General features: G+C 38.1%; 1 protein-coding gene across 2 annotated transcripts in view; it reads right to left on the bottom strand.

Annotated features, from left to right (window-relative positions):
* Positions 1–7713: 7713 nt before the first annotated feature.
* Positions 7714–12726, bottom strand: part of KIAA0825 (KIAA0825 ortholog) — a 544517-nt gene continuing 539504 nt past the window's right edge. For both annotated transcript variants that reach the window (XM_072606108.1, XM_072606106.1), the window contains one exon: positions 7714–10786. In XM_072606108.1, the coding sequence (XP_072462209.1) occupies positions 10669–10786 (118 nt within the window). In that variant the 3' untranslated portion in view covers positions 7714–10668. The remainder of the gene's footprint in view (positions 10787–12726) is intronic.

Below are 12726 nucleotides of genomic sequence, written 5' to 3'. Positions count from 1 at the left end.
TGCGCTTCCCTCAAATGGAACAGGAATTTTTTTTTAATTGCTCTGTCTTGGAACAGCACTGTGGAGTGTTCAATTTATTATCTGAAGTTGTTCAGATTATGTCTGTCATATGAATAGCTAACTGATTGAGCTAATTCTCATTTTACTGAACAATGATTTGTATGTTCATCTTTGAGTTAAATTTCCCTAATGCAAGATATTATTTTATTTCTGAAAATTTGCACTTTTGGGTCTGAAAGACTGTAGACTGCATGTGTGATGTGGGAAAAAAATTGAATGTTATGATTTGAAATGCTTAAGTTATCATTTCAAAATTGTAAGGCAATATCATTCTCAAACTATCTTTAATAGAGACAAGCAAAGAGAGTGGAAAAGTTTGAATACAAAGGTTATTTCCTAGACGATGCCTTTTTTGGGGTGTGGGGTGGAGGACTAGGGGTGTTTAGTCTCTGAAAGCATTTTGACATTGAGAATTTAGTCTTCCTCAAAGAATATACGTATACCTATTAAAAAATGCTACTTTCTCTGGAAAAAACCCCCAACATTGCTAAATACTGAAAAATATAGATACTCTTGTGCATTGACAGTTAATCAGTTTGGGAAATTAGAAGAAAAACAAATAAATAAAAATCTTATCAGCTTCTAATTCTGAGTAGTTTCTGTGCAAACAGAAAGTATTTTATGATTTGAAGACTGAAATAATTCAAATCAGAAATGCCCTCCATAACCTCAGCTTCAATAGCCCTTCTCGAAGAGACTTAGGATATTGTTTGTGTTTCTTTATTAGAGAGGGAATATAATCTTGGGGCTTGACAGTTAACTGTCATCTTGTGAGAGACTGAGATTGAGTGAGTTCATTGTCATCTTTGGAGGATTCTGTGAGAGGCATTGGGAAAGGACAAAGAAATTCTTTCTTGAGGAGACTTGGAGAGTTAACTGCCTTGGAGAAAGAGTCTGTGAGAGAGTACAAGAGTTAGCTGTCATCTATGAAAAGGTTTGAAGAGGCATTTTGAGAGAATGAAGTTGAACTACGATAGCGGTCTGGAATTTACACATTGGAAAGACCCTCCACCTCTGCGGCCTCTATTCTCACTGGAAGGCTCCTCCCAAGCCCTCATTTAAGGAGGGTGTCCAGGCTTGCCATAGCTCAGTCCACTTCAAGTTGCACTCTGGACTTCATCTATCATGCCTTGTAGTTTTTATAAATTAGGGTAGGAGTTCAGAGGTGGTTAATTATGATTTCTTGCTTTGTGGGAATTTATGTGAAAACATTAGAATATACCCCTTGATTACTTTTGAAAAAGATGGGAGAAAAGTAATAGGCAACAAGTCAAGTAGCAGTCTAAGGGTGGAGTGGGGTGGGGTGAGGGTTGGTGTACTTGGCCCTGAGAGTATCTGAGATACAGTGCTCTTGTCATTTTAATGGACTTATGGATATTCACTTGTTCTCTACATGACAATGGAGAAAAATTGACTCTCAAATTAAGTTTCAATTTATTTTGACTAAAATACTAGATTTTATAAATTTTAATATTTAAATATGAGTTTATCCAAACAATTTTCTTCTATCTAGAGAAGCTATGTAATCGTTTCTCCTTCTTCATCGGAATGGAAGATAGAAAATTTGGGGTAGAGTATTTTGGAATTTGAATTGAGACAAAAACAACTTTGTAATACTTTAGAACTATGATAGCTGACCAAAACAGTTGAAGATCAAGCTTAAAATATTTTGGGGTTCTCATCTGGTCGAGAGGTAAAAGAAAGATCTTGATAGATAAAATTGTAATTGATTGTTAGGCTATATTTCATTGGGTCAGCTAAGTGGCACTACTAGTAGATAGAGTGTCAGGGTTGGAGTCAGGAAGACTCATTTTGCTGAGTTCAAAACTGGCTTCAGGTACTTACTAGCTGTGTGACCCTGGGTAAGTCACTTAACCTTGGTTGCCTTCGTTTCTTCACCTATAAAATGAGCTGGAGAAGGAAATGGCAAACCACTCCAGTATCTTTGCCAAGGAAACCTCAAATGGGGTCACAAAGAGTCAGACACAACTGAAAATGACTGAACAACAGTAACTATACTCCATCAGGGAAAGAAACTGCTTCATTTATGTCTTTGTACTTAAGATAGGATATCTCCCTTGAGACTGATGACAGTATGCCGTCAAAGGGACAACCCAAAGGCAGGTCAATAGAAGACAGATCAACGGAACCTTATAGGAAGGTGTCATAAGAGCAGAGTCAATTTCCCCAAATGCTTAGTCAGACAGTGAAATCTCTTCTGTATGTGAAAAGAGAGGCGGGGAGACTCACTAGATCAGGCAAGAAAGTTTTGCCTAATGGCAGGTATAAGGACTCTGAATGCCATGGCAGAGAAACACCATTGCTCAATTGAAGAACTTTCTCAGGAGAGAAGCCATGCCTCCCTGGGAAATAAACATGGAAACCTGGATTACACTAGAATCAGTGACAATTGTGGTCAGGGGACCTCTGACAGAGCTTAGAGAACTTGGCTGATGGGGAGATTCAGTAGAAAAACTTTTATACATTTGGGAAGGCTAATGGCTCAGAATCCAGCTATTTATATGAGAAGATTCCTTATTAAAAACTTGACTCTTTGGAGATGGTGAAACACCAAGTCAAGTGGATTCCACATTTGTTTTATCTACACAGCATCACAGAAGTGAGAAGTCATATGACTTTGTACATTGTATGAATGCTAAATTATAGAAATTAATAGAACTTGGGCCAGTGAAGTATACGATGGAGGATGAATTCTTGTTAGGACAAGTGCACATGAGCCCCAAATACAATATATTTTTCAAAGTATAGTGTATAGCAGGGACTTTAAGTGAAACCCACCTAGTATGGAATAGTTGCTGAAAGCAACATGGAAAATAGGTCTAGGAAGGACATACCCACTGGGAAGTTCCATATGCAAATAGTCAGGAATACATGCCAAACCATGGACCAAGGTTGTAAAGCAGAAAAACTGCTCTTATGAGCAGAAGTTCATAAGACAGTTTCTGAAGAAGGATGCCAGAGACAGCATTAGTCTCTTTGGAAAAGTACCAGACAAAGGAAACAGAGATTATAACAGATTGACATGCATGCATATGTTATCATCTTGGAGAAGACCAAGGAGAGACACTAAACTTATAGAGAATGGCCGTATTCAGGCTAAATGTGCTCCAAAAGAGAGGGTCCTTGGTACTGCACAGCTTGAGGACTGTAAGGGCAGCTTCAGGAAAAAAGAGGTACGGCCTCAAAAAGAGGTTGTTTTAGGCTTGGCAAGCAAGATCAGTGACCTCAACAGCAATTTCTACTGGTAGTTTTCCTCTTGGACACTTAGAATATCCCACAAAGGTGCATGTAAAAAATGAGAAGGTAGACAGTGGAGTAAATGTGACCATTGTGTTCCAGGAATTGTATGAAAGACACTTGAAGAAAATGCTTATTTAGTCTATCGTAGGTTTGAACTTTGGACGACTAGGACTCATACATAGCCTAAACTGAAGGGATTTTGAAATTTCCTGTATGTATTTCTCATGTGAACAAAGTAATGAACATTCTGGCCATGGTTTATGTGTCATTGAAGTGTCAGCTCTAATCAGAATCAATGTAAGTCTTGGTAAACAATAAGGTGGGACTCTACCTGTGTATTTTGTAGCTATTATATAACTGCATCCATGCAAATTGTGCGAAGGTGTCCAGGAGGATAGTTAAGTCATGCCAGTGCTCATCATAAAGGTACTCCTAGCTTCCTTAGGAGCTATATCTGCTGAAGTGGACCCTGAGATACTGGACTGAGATACTGACATTCCCCAATACTGGAGGAATGGAAGGACATACTTAGGAGGAACCTTGATGAGAGGATCAGTGTGTTTTTGCTACATAAATAGGATGTGGCATGCATATAGGGAGCAAGCTACAAGACCCAGCTCACTGATTTGTGACCATTTCGGGAAAAGATCTAGAGAGATTCCTTTGTCTATAATGGATAACTTCAGAGAACATCTCAAGGACCTTCTTGTTAATGGAATCATCAAAGAGCTCACAGCCTTTATGCATCATGCATAGTGGTCATAATGAAGAAGAATGGGGGCAGTTAGTTGGTGTAGTGAATAGAGCACCAGCCCTGAGTTCAAATCCAGCCTCAGACACTTGACATTTACTAGCTGTGTGACCTTGGGCAAGTCATTTAACCCCACTTGCCTTGCCTATCCCCTCCAAAAAAAATGAAGAAGAATGGAACGATTGATATTCGTGAAGACTAATGGACCACTATACCATGTTAAGCATTCAATATGCCCTGGATTTCTGTTAGGCACTCAATGATTTTCTGTGTTGGATTTATGATGCAGTTATTACCAGATTCCTATGGAAGAAGGAGATATGGAAAAGACAGCTTTCACCTGTCCAGCTAGATTTCTACCAATTTTAACGTGTGCCCTAAGGCATCTCAGGGGCACCTGCCACCTTCCAAAGACTGATGGAGACATGAATTACTTTCCAGAATTAGTGTACCTCAATGACATCATTGTCTTTGAGAAGACCTTGAAAAATATGAGGAGGGACTGTTGAAAGTGTAGTCTCTTACTCTGGGGTCTTCTAAAATTATTTGTTTGGAGTCTTCTGTTACTTTGGGGTCTTCTAAAATAATAGCTAATAGCTAAGATTTATGTATCATTTACTATGTCTGGCACTGTGCTAAGCTCTTTATAATTAGTATCACATTTAATCCTTATAACAACTTTGGGAAGTGGTGATACTATCATCCTCATTTTACAGATGGGGAAACTGAGGCAAACATAAATTCCAGGGTCACACGGCTAGTAAATGTTTGAGGGCTGATTTGAATTCAGATCTTCCTGACTGTAGGCTTGATGCTGTATCCACCGCACCACTTAGCTGCCCTCCTCACACAGAAAGTTAATATAATGACCCTAGGGTTTTACAAGTGCAATGAATGGTCTGCTGTATGGGTTCTTTCATCTGCTTCTCTAAAAGGAAAGGCAACTTTTGAGGGGTCAACAATCACTTTAATCAAGCATCTATATATTGTTCACTTAATTCAAGGGGAAAAGTTAGCATCCTGAACTTGAGAAAAAATATGGAGAAATAAAGACCAACAGACAGGGCTTCCAGCTGCCTTACCATAAGCAATACATACATCACAGATCAACAGACAGATCTATCAGACCAGAGAGAGATGCACCAACATCTGGGTTTTCAAGGGGTGGGGGTGGGTCTCCTTAGCAGCTGCCTACAGTCTTATCTGGCAAAAGGAACACTTGTAAACAGTAAGCTCCAAAGTAAAACTTCACCTCAGAGTATTTATACACTTTTCGGAGCTAGAGGGCATCACAACCCTTGAGAACCAGTGCCTCATTAGAGAATTAACAAAAGGTGTGGGCCTCCCCTAATCAAGCTTCTTTCAATGGGCAGGTCCATGGGTGGGGAAGATCTTTAACTCTCTCATTAACATTGCATTCACTTGCAAGGAAATTAATTACATCCTACTGGGAGAAACAAAATATATAAATATATTCAGGATAAACATATATTGTATATGTATATCTAATATACGTATGTATATATTGTATATGTACGTGTGTGTGTGTGTGTATTATATAGCGTAAATACATTTTGTTGTTTAGCTGTTTCTAACTCTTCATGACCCCATCTGGGATTTTCTTGGCAAAAGTACTGGAGTGGTTTGCCATCTCCTTCTCCAGCTCATTTTACATTTGAGGAAATGGAGACAGCTATTGTTATGTGACTTGCCCAGGGTCACACAGCTAGTAAGTATATGAAGCCAGATTTGAATTCAGGAGGCTAAATCTTCCTGACTTCAGACCCAGTACTCTAGCCACTGAGTCACCTACCTGCCCATATATATATACCCCTCAACCCCTATATAGTGAATAAATGTGTATTATACATAATATACATGCCTGTGTATATACACACATGCAGAGTAGTAGTTAAATATAAAGATGTTCGGGAGGGAGAACACTGGCAGTTGTGGGAATCAGAAAAGGCTTCAAGGCAGTAGACAATATGTGAGCTGCATCTTAAAGGGAGACATAAGGAGGGAGTGCATCTTTTGTGACAAGTGAGAGAAATTATTGACAGACCTCTCTGAAGCACTAAAAATTCAAGATTTTAATGAATTCTAGGGGGATGTTTGGGATTTTGGCAGAAATTTGGGGAGATGGGCTTGCAAAGGCAATAAAGCGATGTCTCCAGTCCATTTCTCTGCTTTTTCCCTTTTGAATGGGAAACCTTCCAACTGTTGAACCACAAAATCCTCTGACCGTCATGTAGAATCAAACAGAACTGAGAAAACTTGTCACAGGATACTTGTGACATTTAAACCCTGAGGTGATGAAACAGTCTAATTTTATAACAATGTCACACTTCCTCCTCTTACAATATTTTTATTGTTCAGTCACTCAGTTGTGCCTGACTCTTCATGATCCTGTGGACTAAAGTATGCCAGCCCTTTCTGTCTTATACTGTCTCCCAAAATCTGTCCACTTCACATTCATTTATTTCCATGCCACTATCCATTACATCCTCTGCCATCCCCTTTTCCTTTCGCCTTCCATCTTTTCCAACACCAAGGTCTTTCCCAATGAGTCTCATCTACTCATTATGTGGTCAAAGTTTTTAAGTTTCACCTTCACTATTTGACCTTCCAGTGAATAGCCCTGAGGTAATTTCTATAAGTGTTGACAGATTTGATTTCTTTGCTGTCCAAGGGACTCTCAAAAGTTTCCTCCAACACCACAATGTGTTAATTCTGTAGCACTCAGCTTTCCTTATAATCCAACTCTCACAGACATACTTTGCTCCTGAAAAAACCATAGCTGTGACTATGTGGATGTTTGTCAGCAAGATGAAGTCTCTGCTTTTTAGTATGCTGTCCAAATTTGCCATAGCTTTCCTTCTGAGGAGTAAGCGTCTTCTAATTTCATGGCCACTGTTGCCATCTGCAGTGGTCTATGAGCCCAAGGATATAAAATCTGACACTGCTTCCATTTCTTCTTCTTTTATTTGCCAGAAAGTGAGAGGACCAGCTGCCAAGATTTTAGGTTGTTGGGGTTTTTTGTATGTTAACCTTCAAGCCAGGTTTTACACACTCCTCTTTGTCAGACTTCTCCACTATGAGCTGTCTTGGGTAACCCTGCACAATATAGCTCATAGTTTCACTGAGTTATGCAAACCCCTCCACCATGACAAGGCAGTAATCTGATATGAGGGGTAGGGAAGAAGATGACTTACGATTATAGAAAACACCTCAAATCTTAGGATATGTTCAATTTTGCTATGCATCCTAAAATCCAGTTACAATACAGAGTTGGAAAAATTGCCTGTCATACCTGTAGGCATAGAAATGCTTGTTACCTCCTTTATCGTTGAAGATGAACCTTGTGCGCTTTGTAACTTGGCAGCTCTCTGTGGACTAAAAGCTAATTGCAACATTTCTTCATTAAGTGGAACAACAAAGGGCTAACGTGATACCCATGGTAGTGGGGCTCCTCATTAAGTTTCAAGAACTTTTGGTGCTCATGCAAGAAATACATGTCACTGAAGCCTCCACGTATAGCTTCTCTACATTAAAAATTGCTAAGTATAAACTGCCAGAAGGCCTTTTCCCCCGCGTGTACAGAATAGGGTAATAGAACATTATGACTCATATTCAGCCAGTAGAAACAAATGCTTTTTATTTCTCATTCTTTGATTACAGTTGGTACTTATGTAACAAAGTTCTAAACTTATCCTGAGATCATAGTAATACATATCTTTCAGATTTATAAAACAAAAGCTAGGATTCCTTAACATTTATGTGTATCTGTGTGTAAAATTATACTTCACATAGTAACTGCTAATAATTTTAATAGTAATCTGCTTATAATTCCCTTACTAGGTAAATAAATGCAATAGGAGAGTTACACAGAATTGACCGTTTACAAATATATAACTTGTTCCCTTTTAAAAATGAAATAAATTTAAGACAACTTAAAGGCTGATTCATACTTCCCAGGCAGAGAAGACAATAGTTTGAGGAGGTAAATTCAGTAAAACAGCCCTGGCTTCATCTGTACTGCTAATTTTTTGCCATTGTGAAAGAGATGTCAAAATGAGCAAATCTTTTGAAGTACCACTCCTTATTGTACTTTAAGAAAGGCATTAAGTATAAAGCAAAAACTGTCTTTCCAAAAAAAAAAATCAGTGATATGTCATTTAACATTCTTAATTATATACCTTCTGACACTTACTCTGACAGTAAATTCATGGAGCTAATATAGTCCAGAGCCAAAAGATCTGCTCATTTGTTAGCTGTTCCAGTCTCCACCCCCATCAATAGTTCTCTTTCAGTTTGAAATGGGCTCAAAAAGGAAAACTTGGGTTCCAGATGAACCATGCCTGTTATTGGCTAATTTTGATGAAGAAATGTGTTATACCCAGGATAATTAGTTCAGGTCTCAGAGGTTTTAGGATGACCATTAGGTAGATGAAGTCAACAAGAAAAGTCACCCAAATTTGGAAACCTTGTAAGTTCTTCTATGCAGTTGTCAGGTCAATTTATTTTTATAGTGACTTTCCATTTTATAGTGTTCATTCTGATACAGCTCTCCTTCACTTTTAGTACACCGACAAGTACCAAGGTCACTTTAATAAAGTTCTTTGGTTGCCTTATGCTGATTGCTGTGGTAAGTATTTATAGTAAGTTTCACATTCAACATAATGGATTAATAAGCTATCTTTGATTTAATGGATCAATAAAATAAGACGGGAAAGTCCAGAACTCAAAGTTTTCTTCTCATAACTATTTACGAGCTGCATACTTTTAAACTAGTCTGCCTCTTCTGTCACAAAAAAAATTCTCCCATTTTAAGAAATTCCTTCTGCCATGTCCTAAAGCATTAGGCTCATGACTATACTGGCCAAATAAAGTATACTCTTAAAAATAAAGTAGTTTATTTGGCAGGCAGCTACATAGGCCATTTGTGCATTTTTATTTAAAGAAATAAAGCAAGAGATTCTCTGTAGCTGCCATCCCTCAATGTACTCAACCCATTTTTTAAAAATGCTTTTTTAAAAATGGTAAAAACAAAACAAAACAAAAGAACCTTTTCCCTTTTGAATAAAAAAGCACAGACATATTTTAAAAGAGTTATAGAATATAGAGACATGAAAGGTCTATTACTTATCCTGAGAAGGCCAATTCTCCCATGTTTGATCCCATTTAGTTTTAAATAGGTCTTTTGATGAAGCTTTGGCCAGTTGTCTTACAGACTGTTCTACAACCCAGTCATCTCACTCCAATGCCTTTTTTTTCCAATGCCAATTAGCCATTCCATAGCAGCTAGCGAGAGTCCAATCTATGTAGAATACTCTATTAGGCCCTCAAGGATAAGCACATAATCATGGCAAATATAAATATAATAATGTATATAAATGCAAGTGACAGAAAAATAAATCTTCATAACTGACTATAGGTCTATGGGAGCCAGAAGAGTAGATCCTCAATGACATACATGTGATGATAAATGCCTGCAAGTGAAGGAGCAGTGGAGATAGGAGTGAGGATCTCTGGAATCACCCAAGGCAGGTGAATTTCTGGAAAGGTACCTTGGAAGTGGGTGAATTTAAGAGATGGTGAAGGAGCACTTTAGTGAAAGTTGGTGGGGGGAGGTATTTCTGGTTGGGGCAACGTTAAGTGTGATGACTCAGAGGTGAGAGAACGTTTGAGAGAACGTCAGTATATTTCCACAGTTTCTACAGATAGTATCACGTTTGCCAAGTTTGAGGGGAAGATAGCTTTGCTTTTATGCAACAGAGTATGAGCCCCTCTATAGTGAGTTGTCTTATAGACTATTCCAAGGGCAGTTGGCCAGGTGGGAGGCCAATTGGTGGATGATCTTAAAGTACCACTTTGGATTTAATTTAATTTAAAGGAACTTTAATTTGATAGGAAGAGCAAGAGAAGCCCATAACAGGTCTTTGGAAAGTAGAATGCCTGAATTCAGAGATTACTGTAGGAAAACAATTCCTGTTACTGCAATGAAAAGGAGTCCGAGGGAAAGGCTAGAGGCAGGAAAGCTGGTTATTGTAATAATGAGATTAGAGGCTACAACTATAACATTAATGGGGGCCTCTGTAACAAATACAGAGAAAGGACTGCTTTTGAGGACTGATATTGACTGAGTAACTGAAGATGCCTCCAAAATTCTGGGCCTGGAGGACTAGGATGACCATGATCCCTTTGAGATATCATTCTGTTTTAGTACTGGTCCACATGTATCAAATAATCCAGAGGGATGATACATTCAAGAACTTGGCCTATTTTCACAGATGCTTTAAGAATACAAGGAGAAAAAAAAGTAAAGAAATCCAAAGAGAAGGCAAGGTAGCAACACGAAGATACGTTTAAAAAGTTAATTTTAAACTATAATTTTAAAAATAAAAATATATAACACCACTATGTTCCTTCTGCTTTAATAACTACTCATTTTCAGTACAGGGCTTACTTAAGCCACTGGTTTCATGCTTCACAGCACATCTGAGGTGTATTCTGCTTCTAGGATGAAACACGCTCCATGGCATGCTAAGACTTCCTAAAATATATCAGTTGCCTTTTTTTTTTCTTTTTGCAGATTACTGTTCCTCTGGGTTATCTGAGGCAGAAGAGCTCTGGATCAAACACATTGTTTTCAAGTGTTCCAGCATCACTTTTTCTTCCTCTTCTAGTGTTTCATCTGTCCTCATCTCCCACCTGAAAGAAAAGACATAGTTAGTATTCCATTAACTTTTAAGCTACAGCTGACTCTTAGTTATTCAGGGTCTGGTGGTCTAAATTTATGGCTTATTTCAGACTTTGTCTGAAATCTGCCATCTACCCTTCTGCTCTTGGTTTTCTAGGCAGCCCAAGTCATTGGCACCTCTTTATGCAAGGCAGGCAACAAGAACAGCAAGGGAAATCTGAAGACATTAATTACATTCCCTGTTTGTAGACCTAATGAAAAGCTTAGAGGGTACAAGTGACACGGTTTAAACCCAGAAGTGCCAAAAACTATTGCAGTTTCATTATGTGTTGTGGTGGAACCGTCTCAAAGAATTCAGTCAGACCACCTCTAATTCAAGTACAGGCATTTATTGAGATTGATGCCTCTCATGAAATGGGCTAAGTTTCAAGAGGAACCAGCAACTTCAGAGAAAGCAAGATGGATTTTTATAGGGTAAAGTACTATCACTCAACAGAAATTTACACAGAATACAGGAATATGATTAATATTAAAAAGGAGGAGGAGTTTGTTAAGGGATTAGGTAATGGAGGAGGGGTCTCAGCCACAGTGGAGCTGTACATGTGATTACCCACAATTCATACAGAGAAACTCATTTGGGGGAGTATGTATATATGATAATGATATTATAATAAGCCTCTCTACATCATAAGTTCACTCCATCAATATGAATTGTGAAGCAAAGGTTCTGTAGGAAGGATGTTGGTTTCAACTGAGACAACACTGTGACAAAAGAAATGAGGCGCTCTGTTATGTATCACTTTAAGAAAACTTAATTGATGGTATTATTTTTAGTTCTTTTGCCATTCTTATAATATTCATTAGAGGGCAGCCATCCATATTTTAAAATGGTGAAGCTCACACAGAGTGGTTTAATGACTTGCCAAGTTAAACCTGAACTGGAGTCAAGATTAGAATACATACGGTTTCTGATGGGCTCTGGGTTAGGTCTTACTGCTTTTTGTCATAGATAATGTTGTGATAACACTTTTATAACATATAATTTGTTACATATGATTTTCTAACACATAAGGAATTTAGAAATTATATAAGGAATCAAGGAAATATATAAGGACTAGGAATAGGGAGACAGGCCTGGGTTAGGGTGGGGGAGAAATAGCTGCTTTTTAATGTTTTGTACTAATTATCAGTGAAAAGAAAATGCAGGCAATTATCTTTCCAGGGGAAGCTATCCAGTAAAATGCCAGTTTCTAGTCAGGTCTCTTAGCAGGTCTGCTGGGTTTAGAATCAATTTGGGGCACAGGAAAGGGAGGAATAAGGAAAGGGTGGTGGAAGGGGGAAAGGAACAGATGATGATGAATACAGGTTCTCAGTATGGAGATAATAACCATCCCTTTCCACTTCTTACTCTTCCCTTTGACTGGTTTCTGTTCTTTTCCAGCTTGGTTATATATGTCTCTTATCTCCAAACTTTTTTTTAAAAATCAATTAATTATTTTAATGTTCTACAATCACTACCAAAAACCTTAGATTTTTACTCCCCCACACCTATCCCTCACCACCACCCTCCCTCCCCTCTTATCTCCAAACTTTAACTTGACTTCTTTTGCTTCTAAATCCTTAGTGTGGTAGAAAGAGCACTGAATTTTGAATCAGAAAGCTCAGTTCAAGCCCACACTTGGTCATTAACACACTACACTGTGGACAAATCACAACTTTTAGAGGCTTCTCTGTGCTTTCTCTAAAACGGAGATAATAATAATTTATTGCCTATAAGGCAAGGTAACTATAAGAAATGTAAATTGTAAGACATGCTATAAGTAAATATTGAAATATGAATATTGAAAATGACTCCCCAGAGTTTTTGCATGCATAACAAACATATCTATGGACATATGTGTGTGTGTGTATACACACACACATATGTATGCATGCACAATATATGCACACA

Source organism: Notamacropus eugenii, chromosome 4 (genome assembly GCF_028372415.1).
Source record: "Notamacropus eugenii isolate mMacEug1 chromosome 4, mMacEug1.pri_v2, whole genome shotgun sequence".
In the NCBI taxonomy this organism is placed as follows: Eukaryota; Metazoa; Chordata; class Mammalia; order Diprotodontia; family Macropodidae; genus Notamacropus; species Notamacropus eugenii.
The sequence above is the reverse complement of the archived record's forward strand: the minus strand, read 5'-3'. Positions and strand labels throughout refer to the sequence as shown.